The 17,324-nt window shown below is 55.5% G+C and overlaps 1 protein-coding gene across 1 annotated transcript; it reads right to left on the bottom strand.

The window, feature by feature from the left end:
* Positions 1–335: 335 nt before the first annotated feature.
* Positions 336–6,537, bottom strand: KLHDC8A (kelch domain containing 8A). Its single transcript, XM_028120321.2, has 5 exons — positions 6,162–6,537; positions 3,284–3,448; positions 2,826–3,041; positions 2,091–2,192; positions 336–1,208 (listed from the first exon to the last, which is right to left on the bottom strand). Exons 1-5 carry the CDS (start codon positions 6,535–6,537, stop codon positions 1,015–1,017), a joined length of 1,053 nt encoding a protein of 350 aa, XP_027976122.1. The 3' UTR covers positions 336–1,014.
* Positions 6,538–17,324: the final 10,787 nt, after the last annotated feature.

Raw genomic sequence — 17,324 nt, 5'->3', positions numbered from 1 at the left:
ACGTGGAGATGTCAGCCTACGAGCACACCCTCTCCTACCCTGGAAGCGGAGTCTCCACGCTGAAGAGAAGGCGGAGATGTGGCTGTACTGGGAGCGAGGTGACACGGCGGGGGGTGGTTTGGAGATGGAGCCTCCTCAGTAGGAACAGCCAAGGACAGCCGGTCGCCTGGGGCCCTGTTTGGTCTGAGGCTGTCAGAGGGACCATTTCCTGGTGTACCCTCTACCCACCAAGACACCCGTCCACCCCGCCCCTGTACCAGCTGCCCGACAGGATAGGAATATAGATTTTAATCGTTGTGCTGCTCCTGTTAACCCAAGTTCCGCGAACCCAGCCTTTGTGGACTTTGATGCCACAGTGTACGTGAGGTTTTGCACAGAAACTCTCCGGGGCCGCCGGGGACAAAAGAGCCAGGGAGGGGTGGCAGAAGGACAAAGCGAGTGCGGAGAGGAGCGGGGAAGCAGAACCTGGACCGGTCCATTTGAACCTGACTTCCCTTCCAACCCAGCGGCCCCTGTTCCAAGGCCAGTTCTCGCTGAGCAGACGAGGGCTAGGGCAGGCCTGCGGTTGACCGCCAAATGGGGGAGGGATGGGGACCACGGGAGAGAAGAGGGGTTTGGGACTCCTTGCAGCCCTTCGCCATTTTCCATCCCAATCCTCCCCAGACTCATAATGGTGGCCGCTGTCTTCTGCCCTACCCACCTCCTACCCCGGAGGCCGGTGCAGAGCTCACCGGAAGGGAAGGTAGCAGGTACTCCTGGGCCTTCCTCTGCCTGAGCACTAAGGGAGGAGTCTCTTCAGAGCTCTGCTGGGCTCCAGCTGGAGGCTGGCGGAGTCAGCGCGTCTTCTTGCGGTTTCCTGGGATTGGTATGGTTTGGAGGTGGAGGGAGGTCCCTCAGAGCCCCAGGGCCTGACCCCACTAGCTGCTGACAGGACCCAGCATCCTGGGGAGTCACCCAAACTGCCCAAGAGTGGAGCGATCTGGTCCGGGGCAAAGGTGCTGGGCCCAGGGACAGCTAGCAGTCGGAGACACACAGCGCTTCCACAGCATTGCTCAGACCATGGTTGACGCCCCCCACAGCCAGGAGGCAGTTCTTGATGACAACGCTGGAGCAGGCACAGCGGGGTGTGGGCATGGTGGGGAGGACCTCCCACTTGTTCTTCCCTGGGTGGAACGCCTCTGCCGTCTCCAGGACCGTGGGTTGGTTCCCTGAAAGTGCCAAGGGAACCGGACCTTACAAAGGAGCCCAGCCACTGATCCATGCCCCACAGTGCCGCCACCTCCCTGGCTCCCTCTGGAACCCACAAGCGGAAGCCAAGGGACTTTAGTCCCTGGGCTGCAGAACGGCTCCCTCCCTACCCTGGGCCTTGGCTCTTGTCAAACAGCCACTTCGCCCCGCTTGCCTTCTCTCCCTCTTTTCATCTCCTCCACCCTCTGCTTTTACCAGAAGTTTCTAGATACTGCTGCTGCCTCTCTTTTGCCTTTTACTCAAAAGTTGTCCCCAAGGTCTGGCTCACATTGAGCTCCTTTCATACTCGGGTGAAGTGGGAGTCTGTCCACACTGAGTGAACTCTGGGCGCCTAGAAGCCCTGCTGCCCATGTATCCCTGCCCTGTTGAAGCTGGGGTCCTGCCTTCAAAACACCACTACTCTCTGCCAGGAGGAACCCAGCAAATCCTGAATCCATTACAAAAATTTGTCTAACCAGATTGCTTTCCTATTCCAAGATGGAGCTGGGTATCCAGGGAGTAGAGCTGGCCAGAGAAAGAGGACCAGGCTAATCCCTGCTACACTTTTGTTTCCAGTGTTCCTGGATAGGGCCCCAGGGAGCTGTGCTCAAGCAAGCCTGCATTCCACGGCGAGCAGAATGTCCTGCATGCTCTCTTGGCCTCTGTTTCCCCTGTGTATGAGGACGGAAAGAGCACATGGGGGCCCGTTTGTGGATACATGGGAGGGAGTGTTTTGAATTATTTGGGATAAAGGGGTAGGTAGGCAGTATGCAAGCAGCCAGGACCTTCTCCTGCTCATGCAGACCGCCAAGTGTCCACCAAGCTCCCCACCCGCAGTAACAGCCTGGAAGCGCCATCCTCACCGAGTCCTCCAGCGACTATGACCCGTCCACTCAGAGAGCCGGCCACAAAGTCTGCCCGCCGCTTCTTGAGGAAGAACGAGCGTTCCATCTTCAGCCAGCCCCCTACGGGCCACAGATCGTGGCAGGATAAATTTAGAGAGAATTAGATGCTGACCTCCCCCACCAAATACACACTGAGTCCCCTGAGCTCACACCTGAGACAGAAGTCCATTCCATCCACCCTTCGTGCTCAGGGCATAAACTATGCCTCCTGCTGTTTGAAATGACAGCTCTGTGGCCTCTCCCCTCTCCCCGCCCCCAGGCTTGCTATAGTCCAAGGAACCGTAATCCCCTGCAACGAATCACCCCGTTCTACCTCCGTTCTCGTGGGCTCTGAGCTGGAGAGAAGGCTAACTAGAGGCAGCAGGCATGGGGGCGGTCAGGATCCTTCTGTGTCTGCATCGGTAAAAAGCAGGAAAAGCCCTCCCTCCCCTGGCCCTGCCAGGATGTTGTTAAGACAAGAAAATAGACGGGAAAGGCTTGGAGACAAGCAACCAGCCGGCCGAGAGAAGCCCTGTCCAGATGGAAGAAAGCGAGCCCAACAGTAGCCCGGAATGGTGAGGGCTATCCAGACCTCTGAAAGGCTCATGCCACTGGGTCAGCAGCCCTGGGAGGCTGGATGGGATCGGGGAGAAAGTGGGGGGGGGGAGTCAGCCAGAGGGGTGGTGGGCAGCTAGAGGCCAGTGCCCTGCTCACCCTGTTCCATGTCGAACACGTCCATGGTCCGGAGGAACTTGGGCTGCCGGTAGAGCCGACCCTGCCTCAGGCCCCCCAGGCTGTAGAGGCGGTCATCCAGGGTCACAAAGCTGGAGAAGGCCCGCTTGCAGGGAATGTTGGGGAACTTGGTCCAAGAGCGAGTCTCGATGTCAAAGACCTCAAAGGCATTGACTGCATACTTGGACTGTCGTCCCCCTAGGAGCCAGGATGGGGTTGGAGGGGTGGAGGAGGGGGGGCCATGTAAGTACCTGAGGGCAAGGGGCTGGATTTCCCCTTCTGACTATTACCCAACCATACAGGGGGCTCCCTGAGGGGTGGGGCATCATGGTTACCCCCTAGTACCGAGGAGATGCTCAGCACTCACACACTGCTTCCCGTGGGAACGGGCCCCGGGGAGGGAAGGAGAGAGAGATGTGGGACCGATAACTTGTCCTTACCCAGCACATAGATCTTGGAGCCTTGGAGGAAGGAGGTGGCAGCATATCTCGGGGTGGGCATGGGTGCTAGTGACACCCACATATCCTTGAGCATGTCATAATGTTGGAGGTGGTTGTGCGGACGGAGGTCTAGGCCCATCCCGCCTGCCGCATACACTCGGTAATCTAAGGAGAAAGGCCACACACACCCCCTGGCTCAGCTCTGAACACCCTGAGACAGGCCCATCAGTAATCACCTACCAGGCCGGGCTCCATTAACCCCTCGAACACCGGCACCAAGTCCAGGCCAGGTTCCCAACCACTGCTGTGCTAGAGTGAGGTTAATGGAACCACGACAAGTCCCTGCCGGGTTGAGCCTGGGTCTTCCTGAAGCCATGTCAGGCCTGCATGCCTTAGTCTTCCCTGGTGTCCAGCCCTTGGCTGAGCCTCGCACGGGGTAGACTGGGGCGGAGGCCCGGACAACCCTTGGCAGGTGTTGACCTCTCCACGTTCCTCCCGCGTAGGAAGCTAGAGGGGATGCCAAAGAGGAGGGGGTATTCCTCCGATGCCCTCCAGTAGTGGACTGTTGCTTAGGCACTCTTAGATCGGAACTCTCCAGACCCAGCAGGAGCCTTTGGAAATGAGGTCAGCCCTGCTGTCGTTGGCCTTGTGGGACACTGGCCTGCTGCTGGTTTTCTCTGTTTGCCAGCCCCATGGGGGTGAATGCCATCCCCCTTCACACACTGGGAGGCTTGTGGGCTCCAGAAGGCATCCTGCACTAGATGGGATAGGGTTAGGGGTGAATGAGGATGAGACTTTGAAGGACAGAAGACTAGCCCCTTTAAGGAACGCCGCCAGGGCCCTAAGCTGGGCATTCTGAGAGAAGAAGCGAATCCTCTCTCATTTCCTGTTGCTCTTGGCTGCAGGTAGCCTTCAGCTCTAGGCTGAAGGCACCTCCTTGAGACACTGTAGCAGAGAGGGTGAGCAAGGCATCCGTGTTTCCCGTGTTTCCCGGGGCCTCGCCCCAGTACCTCCTGCAGCCTACCACCAGAGACACAGCTTCCCTTATTCCCCCACCCCACAAGCCACTCTCCTTCCCAGGGACCCACCCCTGCCTGGGATTCCATCTCCCAGTAGCCAGTCTTCACCGCTTCTGGCTCTAAGAGGCTTTTATTCTTCGAGGGAATTACAGGGATGAGTACTATTTCCTCCTATTGAGTACTACCCCTAGTCTTACTGAAAAAGGAACAAAAAAAATCCCAACCATAGCCTCAGGTCAGGAGATTGGGCCTCCTAATACTGGGAGGATTTCCCTTACACGAACTCTGCCTCTCCCATCCCTGTGTCACCCGAGGCACACCTCCAGCTGAGAACCCTCCGTCCACGCCACACCACGACTCCTGGGCCAGCTCCTACTCATCCCTTCACGGTCGCCTGGGTGCCTGAGTTTGTTTGTCTGTGGCCCCAGCATCTGCTTCAGTGCCTGCCACACAAGCCTATGAAAGCTTATCAGACTAACTGCTGAACCCATTCATGCAGTGCCCCAGTGAAGAGCACAGACTCCATCATCACTCACTAGCTGTGTGACCTTGGGCAAGGTATTTAACCTCTTCGGGCCCCACATGGCATCCCTCTAAAATGAGGATAGCACTTACCTCATCACACAGGTTGTGAAGATCAGAGGGGCTAAAATATATAAAGCACCTATAGTAAGGACTCAATAAATGTTAGTTCTTAATCTCCCAGCAACATTTACTGAGGCCTGGAGACCAGTGAATACCCTTTCCCTCTCTTCCCCCCCCCCCCGCCTCCACAGGCCTCCGGGTCTCCTGTCCTTCCTACCCAGAGTTCGTGGAAGCCCCACTGGCCACTGCCCTGAGGGATTCTGGGTTAGAGTTTCTCACTGGTCGCCTTCATTGGTCAGACCCGGACTTCTGAAAGTAGAGGCCAGGTCTTCTGCCTCTGTCCTTTCTCCCTGGGACCTAGAACTGCAGGGACACAGCAGGTGCTCAAGAAATACTGGTGGTCTGATCTACGGTAGACCCAACAGGTAAATGGGATGGTTTTGCCAGAGATGGAGGGAGGGTTGTATCCCACCAGGGCTGTCTGAGCTGCACTTGGGATCTTCTAGTTCCTGTTGGACCATTTCCCATAAAACCCTTTGTGTTTCAGCAGAAGAGCTTTTGGAGCCCCCTCTGTGCTCTGGGCTGTACCAGGCCCAGTGAGAAAGAAATAAGGGGCTTTGAGAAAGTGAACTGAAGATCAAATAACCGTGTGGTCAGCACATGCTTGCCCCGAGACCTGTAAACCTGGGCAAGGTGCTGCAGGAGCACCACCCTCAGGAACTTTCTAGTCTCCATTCCTTAGCATCTCTGAGATTAGGAGGCAGAGGGGGAGGTTGAGGGTGGCGGGAAAGGCCCTGGAGTCAGGCCTCAAAGCCCCACCAGTGGGGCCTGGGGATGGTACAAGGAGGCAGGGAACGTCCCCAGGATGCCAAATATGTGTCTAGAGGTGGTGGTACCTAAAAGGCAGATGTCAGGGGATGAGGTGTTGTGGGTGGGTGGGAGGCTCCGTCATTCTGCTGAATGAAGGGGTCTGCGGAGACATGGCCCTAAACCTTCAGCTCTCCCCTCTGGCCAGGCCCGCCCAGCTTGCTGGGAGGAGCCTGGGGGAGTGGAGTTCTGGTATCATATGGAATTACTAGACACCTCACCTGCTGTGTCTGTTTTCCCATCTGTAAAATAAGGCCAGTGGGTCTTCAGTTTCAGTGTCTATTGTAGGGATCAAATGGGATCAGGCCTGTGAGAGTGGACCCCCCATTCAGTGTTGGTTTCCATCCCTCTCCCCGTGAACCCCCACTCCCGTCTCTCTGCCCTCCCTCAGCCCTGGCCCCACTCGCCTTTGGCCGTGACAGAAATGCCCATGGCGGCCTCGCGCAGCACGCTCCTCTTCTTCCACTTGCCCTCATCGATGTTGTACATCTCCACGACCTTCAGGGGCAGCTGACTGGCGCCCACACCCCCGATCACCATGATCCGCTTCCCCAGGGCGATGGCGGCCACCCCGGCCCGGGCTGTGGGCAGGGGGGGCAGGGCGGTCCACTGGTCGGCCTCGGGGGAGTAGACCTCAAAGCAGTCCATGGGGATCCCGTTGTCGTCACATCCCCCGATGGCATAGACCTGCCCCCCGCTCTCCAGCAGGGAGCAGTAGACCCGGCGGCTGGGCAGCGGCGCCAGGCGCTTCCACTGGAAGTCCTTGACGTTACGCACCTCCATGGCAGCCCCGGGGGCCCCGCCCGCCGCACCCCCGTGCCCGCGGAGCGCCAGGGCGCCGCGGGAGGTGCGAGCCCGGGGAGCCGCCTGCTACTCGGTGCCCCCTCTCGCCGCCTCCATCTGGCTCCCGTCCGCCGGCTCCCGCCCGACCCCGGGCAAGGGCCCCGACGCCGGCCAGCGCTTCACAGTCCCTCCAGACTGCACGGTCCGGCGGCGTCCGCGCCTGGCCCTGCGGGAGGAACGGGGTGAATCAAGGGCGGTCGCGGCCCGGCGCCCTCGCCTCCTCGCGCGGCCGGCCGGCCGGGCTCCCGGCTCCCAGGTCTTGCCAACTTTAAAGGAAAGGCGCGGCGGCCGAGGGCGCCACCCCGCGGCGGCATCGCGCCCCGCAGCAAAGTGTCTCCCCCCACCCCCGCCCCACCCTCCCCTCCGGGCTGGCGGCTCCGAAGCCCGCGGAGCGCGCGCAGGGCTGGGGGCCTCCCGGCGGAGCGAGGAGTTAACACCTCCGGGCTCCGCCACCCCCCTGCCCGCGCCCTCCCGCCCCCGCCCCCAAGCCACGTACACAGCCAGGCCCGAGGAGCGCGGTGGCCAGGGGCAGACCGCGCATCAGCCGGGAGCGGGGAGCGGGGAGCGGGGAGCCCCCCACCCCCGCCGGGGCGGCGGGGAGCGGGGGAGAGGGCGCGCTGTCCTTCCCCAGCCCGCACGCCGCCGTCACACATGCAGGCGAGGAGAAGGGACGAGCAGCGCGAAGGGGAAGCGGAGCCGCCCGCGGGGAGGAGGCCGGCCCGGCTGCTCCGCGCACCTCCCCACCCGCAGGCGCCACACCTGTGCGGGAGGCCGCGTGCGCCCCGCGGCGGAGCAGGCCATGACCTCTTTACATAAGCGCTGGCAGCGCCCGCCCGCGGGGGAGGGAAAGGGCCCCGCGGGAGCCGCTCACCTTGTCTACAGGGTCAGAGGAGGCGGGGCCCTGGAGCCAGGAACCCAGATGACAGGGACCAGACTCCTTCCAAAGTGGGGGTGGGCGGTTTGTGAGTGTTTGTTTTGGATGAGGAGGCGGAGAGTCCAATTACCCAGTTTATCTACAGTACACAGACCCAGTTCGTGACAGGCTGGCTCAATAGTCAGCTTTGCTTTGGGGGAGGTATGATCAAATGGTTTAACCTAATAGAAACAAGTTCCGTGGGTGTGACACGCGCAGACCTGACACACGTGCACCCAAACATAGCGTGTCCGCTGACCCGCACACCTCTGCATGACTTACACATCACCCTACCCTCTCCCACCCGGAAACGGAGTAACTGACAAACGCACAGACATGTGGACACCAATGTAGACAGACGAACACTTCAGTCCCTTCTTCACACACCTTGAGATGCGGAAACCTGGTTATTCAATGTTGGCCCTCAACACCAACCCACAGGGCTTGCCAAATAGTTTTCTCAAGCCACATTCTCATAGCCTTTTCAGGATAGCAGTCCCCTTTTAACAAGGGGGACATGACACCAGTGGGCCACCTGGCCCGAAGGACCGCAAGGCCTGTGGAGTCCCCCTTCTTCTTGGTTCCCTTGAAAACAGTCAAGTCTTGAAACACTCAGGCTTGAGAGTCTGATAGATCTGGGTTTGAATTCTGGCTCTGAAATTATTTAACTACTCTGAGACCCAATTTCCTTATATTATTTTAATTTATCTTTTTATTTGGAGATAAGTTGGAGATTTACATGCAACAGTAGGAAATAACACCCTTTACCCAGTTTCCCTCGATGGTAACATCTTGCAAAACTTATAGTACAATAATATCACAACCACGCTATGGAAAGTGATCAGTAAAGGTATAGAACATTTCCACCACTAGGATTCTTCCTGTTGCCTTTTATACCCACACCTACTTCCCTCCCACCCCTTTCTCTCCAGCCCCTGGCGACTATTAATCTATTCTCCATCTCTATAATTTTGTCATTTCAAGAATGTTATATGAGTAGAATGGTATAGTGTGTAACCTTTTGGGATTGACTACCCACACCCCTCTGGGCATAATTCCGTGGAGATTCAGCCAGGTTGTCGTATGTGTGTCAATAGTTCATTCCTTTTTATTTCTGATAGAAGTACCCATAGTATTCCATGGTATGGATGGATCCTTGTAGATTTTTGTGAAGATTAAATGAAATACTGTTTGTAAAAGGCTCAATTCCGTTTCCGACACAGAGCAAGGGCCTGGTAAATCACTATTAATACCATTACTACCAACTATTGTCACCAACTTGCAGAGAAAGGGAGACTGAGAACAAACAGACATTTTGCCCCTTGCTCAGAAAGGACTTCCTGTGAGAAACAGAAGTCACGACTCACAACAGGCCCATCTTAGTATCTTGAGTTCTTGGCTTAGAAATTCCACTGTTTCTTTTAGTTTGAATTCTCTGTATTTACAAAGTAAGCACCTCTAGAACCATCAGAGGAAGGTTGTGTTCTGTTTTCTCTCTTCAGTAAGAACTCATAAATTCCAAGAGAATGTGGTCTGAATTAATGGTGTTTTACAGGAAACACCAAACATTTCTCTTCTGTCCTAGGGATCACAATCTCCCCCCGGGGACTAAGGAATAGACTCAACCCTGAACTTGAGCTGTCTTCACAAAACCAGGGCAGGGTGATCAGGAAGACTGAAAGCAATAGGCCTTCCTCAAAGGGGCTTGTTGGGGTGGGTCTTCAGTCTCTTTTACCCACTGAGCCTTTAAAAAACAAAACCAAAAAAACTGTATTTATTTATTTTAAAGAGGGGTGGGGAGAGAGCAGGAGCAGGGGGAGGGAAAGAGAAACTCCAGCTGACTCCCCACTGAGCGTGGAGCCCGAGTTGGGGCTCCATCTCACAACTCTGAGATCATGACCTAAGCCGACACCATGATCTGAGCCAAGATCATGACCTGAGCAGAAATCAAGAGTCAGACGCTTAACCCACTGTGCCCCCCAGGCACCCCTTGCCTACTGAGCCTTTTCCCAGAGCAGTGAGGCAAGGCTCCTTGTGCCCCCACCCACCCCAGCCGGGGCAGCAGAGTTCCATACTACTTTGTGTTTGCAAAACTCATCCAGCTAACGTAAGCCCTCACGCATCCATTTTCTTACAATCTTTGAAACAACCCTGGGAAAGGTGGCCCTGGGCAGGTATCAGTCTGCATTTTCACAGATGGGGAATCTGAGCCTTCCTGAGATAAAGTAATGGACTTATGGCCACTCGAGGGCCAGGACCAGGGCAGGTCTGGTTTGTGAATTCCAAATCCAACACTCTCCCACTTTAACAGTTAAATCACAAACAAAAGATTGTGTATTATTAAGGACACCAAGCTTTTCCACTCACACCTGGCTTCTGGCTTTTTGTCCAGTTACAGTGAAGGAAGGAGCCCAGGCCCCCAGAAGGGTTCCAGCGACTGCTCTCTCCCCATTGCCAGACTGTGTGCTGGGCAGCATCGCTGGGAAAGGACTGGAATCCAGCTGCAGAAGAGGCCCCATTCTAGCCTAACACTTCTCTTTTGCAAGCACTACCCTCTGTGAGGACCACGAGATCTAGGGACTCAGACCCTTGGAAAAGTACGAAGAGCCGGATGCCTTTCAGGCCATGGTCTAATTGCTTGTTCTGAAGTACTGGCTTCTCTCCTTCCCCCACGGCTCTTCCTCTCAGCCAGGTGACATCCTTTAATCCTTACACTGAAGTGCACATTGAGGAAACTTGTAACCTAGCAACCGCCACTTAAGATTCCCTGAGTCACAGGCGGTTTCCATGCCTGGGCAGAGTGCACCACGCTGGGGCCTGAAGGCGTGCCAAGCAGAGGCAGGGAGTCTGGGGACCCCTTGGATGCCTCACCACCCCGCTCTGGAGTGAGGCCACTTTCCCTGTCAGGACCTTCTTCCTCCTGTCAAACCTAAACCCTTCTTGCTCTGAGACCTTGCATTACCCATGGGGCCTGGGTTTCTCTTCTCTCTGAAAAAGTGTTTGACTTTCTGCCTTGGTTACAAGGTGGCACGGGGACGGTGAGGAAGTGGGGGAAAGAAAGTTGATGAAAGCATCTAACAGTAAAGCCTTTCTTTGGTACTGTGGTGTCTTTCTCACTGTGATATTGCTGCATCAACCTTGTTAAGGGGGTGCTCAGCTCTAGAAAAAGTCACTCGGTATTTTTTTTCTGAAGTCGCACCTTGGGTTTTTTAAGGTCTATTTTATTTTATTTTTTTTTAAGATTTATTTATTTATTTGAGAGAGAGCAAGAGAGAACCGAAGAGGGCAGGAACAGAAGGAGAGGGAGCAGCAGACTCCACACTGAGTGCAGAGCCCGACGTGGGGCCTGACCCGTGACCCTGAGATCATCATCTTACCCAAAATCAAGAGTGGACATTTAACCGACTGAGCCACCCAGGCACCCCAAGGTCTATTTCAAATATAATAAAATGCACCGTAGTGTTTGAATTCATTAGGTATTCAGCAGGGGCCTAGCGCCACCACCTTGGGGTAGGTCATGGGGAAGCCAAGGGCGGGGTGGGAGGACAGTTTCTTCCCCGTTCCCTAGCAGAGCCCCAGCATGGCAGCCCATGGATGGAGGAACCATGAAGGGCCACAAGGGGCTGGTGGAATTCGGAGTGTAGGGCATGTTTTGGGGGGATGGGGAAGGAGGAATTGTTTGGTTATTAGAAGCTGGAGCAGCTCCTTCTCCTTCCTTGGAAATACAGTTGACCTCCCTTCAGTGGGCACCACTTGGACACCTTCTGTGGGATTCCATGAGACACACTAGGAGCTCCCCCAGGCCGGGATCACCTTCTCTCTGTGGTTCATTTTCTGCGGTGCCTCACAGAGCAGGGGGTAGGGGGAAAGTGGATGGACTCTGGAATCAGACAGACTGGGCCTGAATCCTGGCTCTGCCACCCCTATAGCGGTATGACCATGAGTAAGTCACTTATATCCCTGAATCTCAGTTCCTCATCTGGGAAATGGGGAATAAGAAAATCTACTTTCTAGAGGTATGGGAGGAACGAGATGCCAGGCATAGATCCTGGGCCTGTAGGAGGTAGTCCGTTCCTCCCTGTGTGACGACAAGCTCCTGCACCCTGACTTTCTGTGCATACAGGCCAGTGAACCCAAACAGCAGGTGCCCGTTTCACAAAGTAGACCCCTTAACCAGAGTTCATGCTCTCCTATGCCCAACCATGTCTGGGCCTGTGTCTTGGGCAGGGTTTCTTCCCTTTTAGCACACTGAAATCTCCTCCACTGCCTAAATGGCATCCTGATCTGGAGAACAGCTGGTGCCCTTCCTGTAGAGAACCACCTCTCCTTCCTCAGCAGACACGTGGCGACATGCAAGGGGTAGAAGTAAGGATGGCTCATCCAGGCAGGACTGAGGCTCCGAGCAGATCCAGGGAGGGGTAAATTCCTCCCCCGCATGGAAAAGCCTCATCGGGGCCTCCTCCCACCCAGTCCCAACAGAGCCCAGAAGAAGGATTTAGAGATCCAGAGGACTCGAAGTGAGGCGGTGTGACACAGGTGTCAGCAGTCAGAAGCATAATCCTTGGGGTTGGCAGTCTGGGGTCCTGCGGAACGGCCCCCTCCTGACCCCACAGTCGTGACTAGACAGTTGAATTAGCCGCATGCCTTCAGCTACCTGCCCTGCCCCCTCCTCCTCCAGGGCAGAGCACCAGCCTGGGACCTAGAGGGACTTCGTGGCTGTCAGTTAAGGGGTGCCTCTGCTGGGAAGTGAGTCTCAGGTATGGGATGGTGGGGTGCAGGGAAGAGGTCATTTTGGTTTTCAGATTCAGGAGCTGCACGATTTGGAAGGAAGAGTCGGGAAGTTGCCCCCTGGTGTGCTCTTTGGTGCATAGAGATGAGAGGGACTGCAGCGAGCAGACCTTTTTGGAGAGACCGTGGCCCCTTCCCTGTGCTTACTGAGGAGACTGTACGAGGAAATGGGGCTTAGAATAAAGGCTGAGTTATAAACAAGGAAGAACTTCCTGCCCAAGAGCATCAGAAAATGAAAACACCAGCATGAGGTGAGCTGAGAGGCCGTGGTGTCACCTCCCCCAGGAGATACTGGAAATAGGCAAGACACGGGCCCGAAAGTCAGAAGATCTCTGTTCCAGCCACGTGTTGTCATAACTGGGCTGGGCGCCCCTGGACCAGTTGTGTCCATTCTGGTGTGTACAACGAGAAGGGAAAAAGAGGAAGAACCCACAAGCTGGAGGTCTCTCCCAGCTGGAATGTTCTTTACTCCTAGGGGTATACAGGGTGGGAAGCCCGAGGGAAAGGGTCATTTAACCAAGGTGACCAAGCAGTGGGTTCCAGAATGGACATCCTCGCATTTTCCCCGGTGGCGCAAACGCAGGAGTCTAGCTCCATCGGCTCTCATAGGCACTGCCAGCTACCCAAGGTCCAGTCACCAGAAGGGACGCACTGAGGGCCTTTGCCTGGCCCTATTGCTGCCACCACCCTCATTTCCAACAGCTGCAGCGAGTGCGGATGGGCTGGCTCCTTGTGGGCCTTGGGCCACCCACCTGGTAGCCTAACTGCGCTTCCTATTGGGTCCTGACATTGCTGGGGAGCCAGGCTGCCAGGACAGGAGGCGGAGGACTGAAGGGCTCAAGTCATCGGATTCTGCCCCTTCCCCTAAATGCAAAATTGAGCCAGTTTGTCCCAGATCAGCAGGCGGGAGACCGGCTGGGTGCTGGGGCCCTGGTGGCGGAGGGGAGTGGGGGTGGGGGGTGTGTGGGGGGCTTATACATTAACCCTTCTCTTGGAGAGGATAGCAGAACCTTCTTTGTGGGGGCCTGGGTAGAGGAGCAGAGGCTGCGGGCTGGGGAAGGCAGCAGCAGACCACCACTCCAGCACGGCTCTTTAAATGCCCATTACTAAGCTACTATCGCCATTTCTAGAGCCAGCAGCGTCCTCCATTCTTCTTAATTAAAAAGAGCTCCACGTCCTGGCGGAGCTGGGAGAGGGCTCTGAAGGATTTACACACCAGCCCCGCTGCTCCAGCTAGGAAATCGGCAAGGAAAATTGATTGGCAGATGGGCCAGCCTGCCTGTCATGGATGGCGCATGTGTGTGTGCTGGGGGCGGGGGAGGTAAGGGGGGCTGGCTCTCCTTCTGACAGGCTCTGAGTGAGCAGGGCGGGGACTCACCCCCAGTCCCATAGATCTCTGCAGACCCGGAGGTAAAGCCTTCTGTCAACAGAAGGCCAAACAAAAGGCTCTCCTGCTTACCTCCTGCTGGGGTCCCTCATCCTGACAAGACTGTCTCATCTGGAGGACAGGAGCTCACGCTGTGAGGCTGTTGTCTCATCTCCCAGGAGAGAAAGGGGCCAATCCCTAGAGGTTCCCCCCATTTCCAGATGGGTACTGCTCACCTGATAAGTAACATTCCTGGGCTTCTATTTGGCCATTGCCCCCCTGCTCGCACCACATTTTGTCTGAGCCGGATGGCCCCCTTCACGGGGCAGGGAAGGGGCTGCTGGGGGTCCACAGGGTGGACCCTCATGAGATGACACTAGAAAGCCAGGACGGGAGCACAGGCCCCTCGGAGGTCTCTGCCCCTCCCTGGCCTCTTCCTTCTAGCCAGGCCCTGGGGCAGCCTCTAAAGCAAAGCAGCCTCCTTCTGGGAGCCGCCATGCCTCAAGCACCCCCACCTCAAGAGCCCACCCCGCTCTGTGCCAGAGAGGCAGGTCCTGCTCCCCCTGCAGCTGGGAAGAGGGGCCGGTCCACCGTGGTCAGGGCCGCTACAGAGGTACAGAGTGGCTTTCACTCCGGCAGCATCTCTCCTCACCCCTTCCCCTTCTTCTCTGGTGCTTCACTGCACATGCATGCACACACGCGTACTACACACGTGTATACATGTGCACGCACACATACCCTCCTCCTCAGACGTTCTGGAGAAGGGACTGGGCAGAGGCAAGGTACAGAGGAGGGGTGGGGCCCGGAGAACAGGCATCATCCAGTGCCCCGCGTTAACCCTCCTCCCCCGGGGAGCCGGCAATCTGCTGCAGCAGTGAGGTTGCCATCTGGTGCGGTGACCTGTGTTCCCTCTGTGCGCGAGATGGAGACGAGGCGGGGAGGCATGACGGGCTAGCTGCACGTGAGCTCTGGGTGCGTGTTTAAGAACAGACGTCAGAGCAGCGCCCAGGAAAGGGGAGAAACAGGCCAAGCCTGGGGTGAATCGGAAGGCCTGCCCGTCCTCATCAGCAGGCACTCCCAGGGCGGGCTGAGGAGCTCAGGGAACCCGCACTAAGCTCCCGGTTGAGGAGAGAGCAGCAGGGTCTGAGCCCTTGAGCATCCTTCTGGAACCCTGGCCTCAGGCTCCTAGCCTCGATCTCTTTCAGGCTCACACTCCCCCCTCCTCCCAGTGCTGGACGAGGGCTTGTCACCAGGAGAATGTGTCTGCCTGCTCAGCACCCAGGGGCCATTAGTTCTTCCCTGGACATCACTAGGAAGAAGTAGAAGGACACCTGTACTCAAGCCCTGACCTAATGGCTGGCACCCCAGCAGAGGCTACCATCAGGAATCCTGTGTGTCCTTTGGTCCTTGGTAGTCTGGCCCAGAAAGGGATATTTGCTTTCTTGGATGACATCGCTCCCCTGTGGTCCTAGCCTCAGGAGTTACGCTCCGAGGGGTTCCTTGGTACAGACTCCACCCAAATCCCAGGTGAAGGTTTCTTGTCCTATCTCAGGGGAGGGGTGAGCAAGCGATTACTTGCTGGCCAAACCCAGCCTGCTGCCTAGGGCTCGTGATCTCAGAACGGTTTTTACATTTTTAAATGTTTGGGGGGGAAAAAAATCTAAAGAAAAATATTTTGTGATGGGTGAAAATTGTATGAAATTCACATTTCAGTGTCTTTAAATAAAGTTATATTGGAACACAGCCACGCTCATTCACTTACGTGTTGCCTGTGGGCTGCTTTCCCGCTCCGACAACAGAGTGGAGTCACTGCAACAGAGAGAGAGCATGTGGCCCGCAAAGTGCAAAATATTTACTATCCGGCCCTTTACAGAAAACGTTTCTGTTCCCAGACCCCTCCTCTGGGTTATTTTAAGGGAAAGAGGGATACCACCTTTTTCTTTTCTTACTTACCTTGACAGGTTAAATCGGTACAGCAATATCTTGAGACAACGGAAGGAACTTAACATTTGTTAGGCACCTACTGTATACCAGGCACGTTTTTTTCTGCTTGTCCCATAATCTTTACAGCAATCTTGAGAGGCACAAGCAATAATAGTTGCTTACATTATGGAAGGACGGAGGCACCAAGAGATTGGGAAATTGCCCGAGCTCTCAGCTACTCAGAAGAGGATCCTGGATTCAAACTCCGGTCTGGCTGACGCCAAAGTGCATAGCCTCTCTAGGCCACCATGATGCTGAGATGACCTCCAGCAGCCCAGTAAGGGCCCACCCAAATGGCTGCTGGTTTGGAGATTCCACCCCTCCCCCCACCCCCTGTCCTTCCCCTGAACAGACAGGGGAAATTGAGACTCAGGTTAGGTACCCAGGCCCCTCCTCTGGCTCCCTGAGCCTGATCTTTGGGTGAGGGGAGTGTAGACCACAGGCAGCAACAACATGGCAACTGTAACAACTCCACATCTGCTCCCCTTCCCTCCTCCTGCCTGCTTCCTCCTCTCCTACTATCTATTTTCATCACTTACTAGCTTTCCTTCGGGGAAAGTTCAATTTGCATTTAAATAGAAAACCTCTGGAATGGCTCAGATATAACGTTAAGGTGCTAATTACAAATTCATTCCTTCTTAAATATTAAGGCACTTCAGTTCATCTCAGGGGTGATGGGAGGTAGAGGGAATGCTTGGTATTTATGAGTAATGAATATTGAGTTGTTTACTGCAAAACCCTTACAACTCCCCGCCAGTAGAGGGCAGAGAGGAGGTGTTCTGAAGACCCATGGGGGTGGTGTGTCTTGGGAGCCTAAAATCAACTAAAAATAAATGTCTACCAGCAGTAAGAAGCCGGAAGGCGGCCAGGGGAATGGAAGCTGCCCAAGGGGCACAGGGACATCCTCAGGCTGCCAGTTCCGCGAGCTGTTTGTAAGCATTTCAGAGCAGGACACACGCCTGTCTCATTCAACCCCCTTTCCCATCACCAAGCCTGCAGTAGGTACTGAACGAACATGGAATGAATGAATGAATGAGTCAACCAATCAATTATGAGAGAGATCATTCAACTAGCACTATGAGTCAGGCATTGTACTAGATGATTTTCATAAGCCTCCTTGTTAAATGATTTAGTCCTTTGCATTTCCCCCAGAGCTGAGCTGATGATACACGTAATTCTCCTTTATCTTGAAGAGTAGTACTTTGCATTTTACATACTGATTTACAATGGCACACACCTATGCCATGGTTAATAATGATAGTAAAATTGTTAGGTATATCAAGTTTCAATATTCCCATTTCATAGGTGAGTAACAAACCCAGAGCAGGTGAAGAGGTTAGCCTCAGAGCATCCAGTTCAACTGAGAGCTCAGCCAGGACCCGCCCCCTGGTCTCAGGCTCCCAGCCTGGGTCCCCTTCCTCCCAATGCTAGCTAGGTTACTCCAGTATTTACAGTGTCACACCCCAAACTTGGCCCTGGTCCTCAAGTTGCTGGGGAGCCCAAAGTGCAGCCCAGCCTCTGGCCAGGCTCAGTGCCTGGGTCCCAGCCAAACTGCTCTCAGGGCCTCTGTTTTCCTTTCTCCACACCTCAGCTTAGTGCTCTCTGCTGGACACACTCCTCGCTGCATGCCAAAATCCTATTCATTCTTCAGTGCTCAGTCTCAATGCCACCTTCTCC

Source organism: Eumetopias jubatus, unplaced genomic scaffold (genome assembly GCF_037043125.1).
Source record: "Eumetopias jubatus isolate StellerSeaLion01/CBP00866 unplaced genomic scaffold, mEumJub1_p1.0 scaffold_12, whole genome shotgun sequence".
NCBI lineage: Eukaryota > Metazoa > Chordata > Mammalia > Carnivora > Otariidae > Eumetopias > Eumetopias jubatus.
Note: the sequence above shows the minus strand (reverse complement) of the source record. Positions and strands in the feature narration are given on the sequence as shown.

Bases quoted from the DNA above. Each gene is read 5' to 3' on its own strand.
- KLHDC8A (XM_028120321.2), bottom strand. From the start codon at position 6,537: ATGGAGGTGCGTAACGTCAAGGACTTCCAGTGGAAGCGCCTGGCGCCG. The intron at 3,449-6,161 runs GCGAGTGGGGCC...CTTTCTCCTTAG, and splicing joins CATTTCTGTCACGGCCAAAG to ATTACCGAGTGTATGCGGCA. The intron at 2,193-2,825 runs GTGAGCAGGGCA...TGTGGCCCGTAG, and splicing joins CGTGTTCGACATGGAACAGG to GGGGCTGGCTGAAGATGGAA.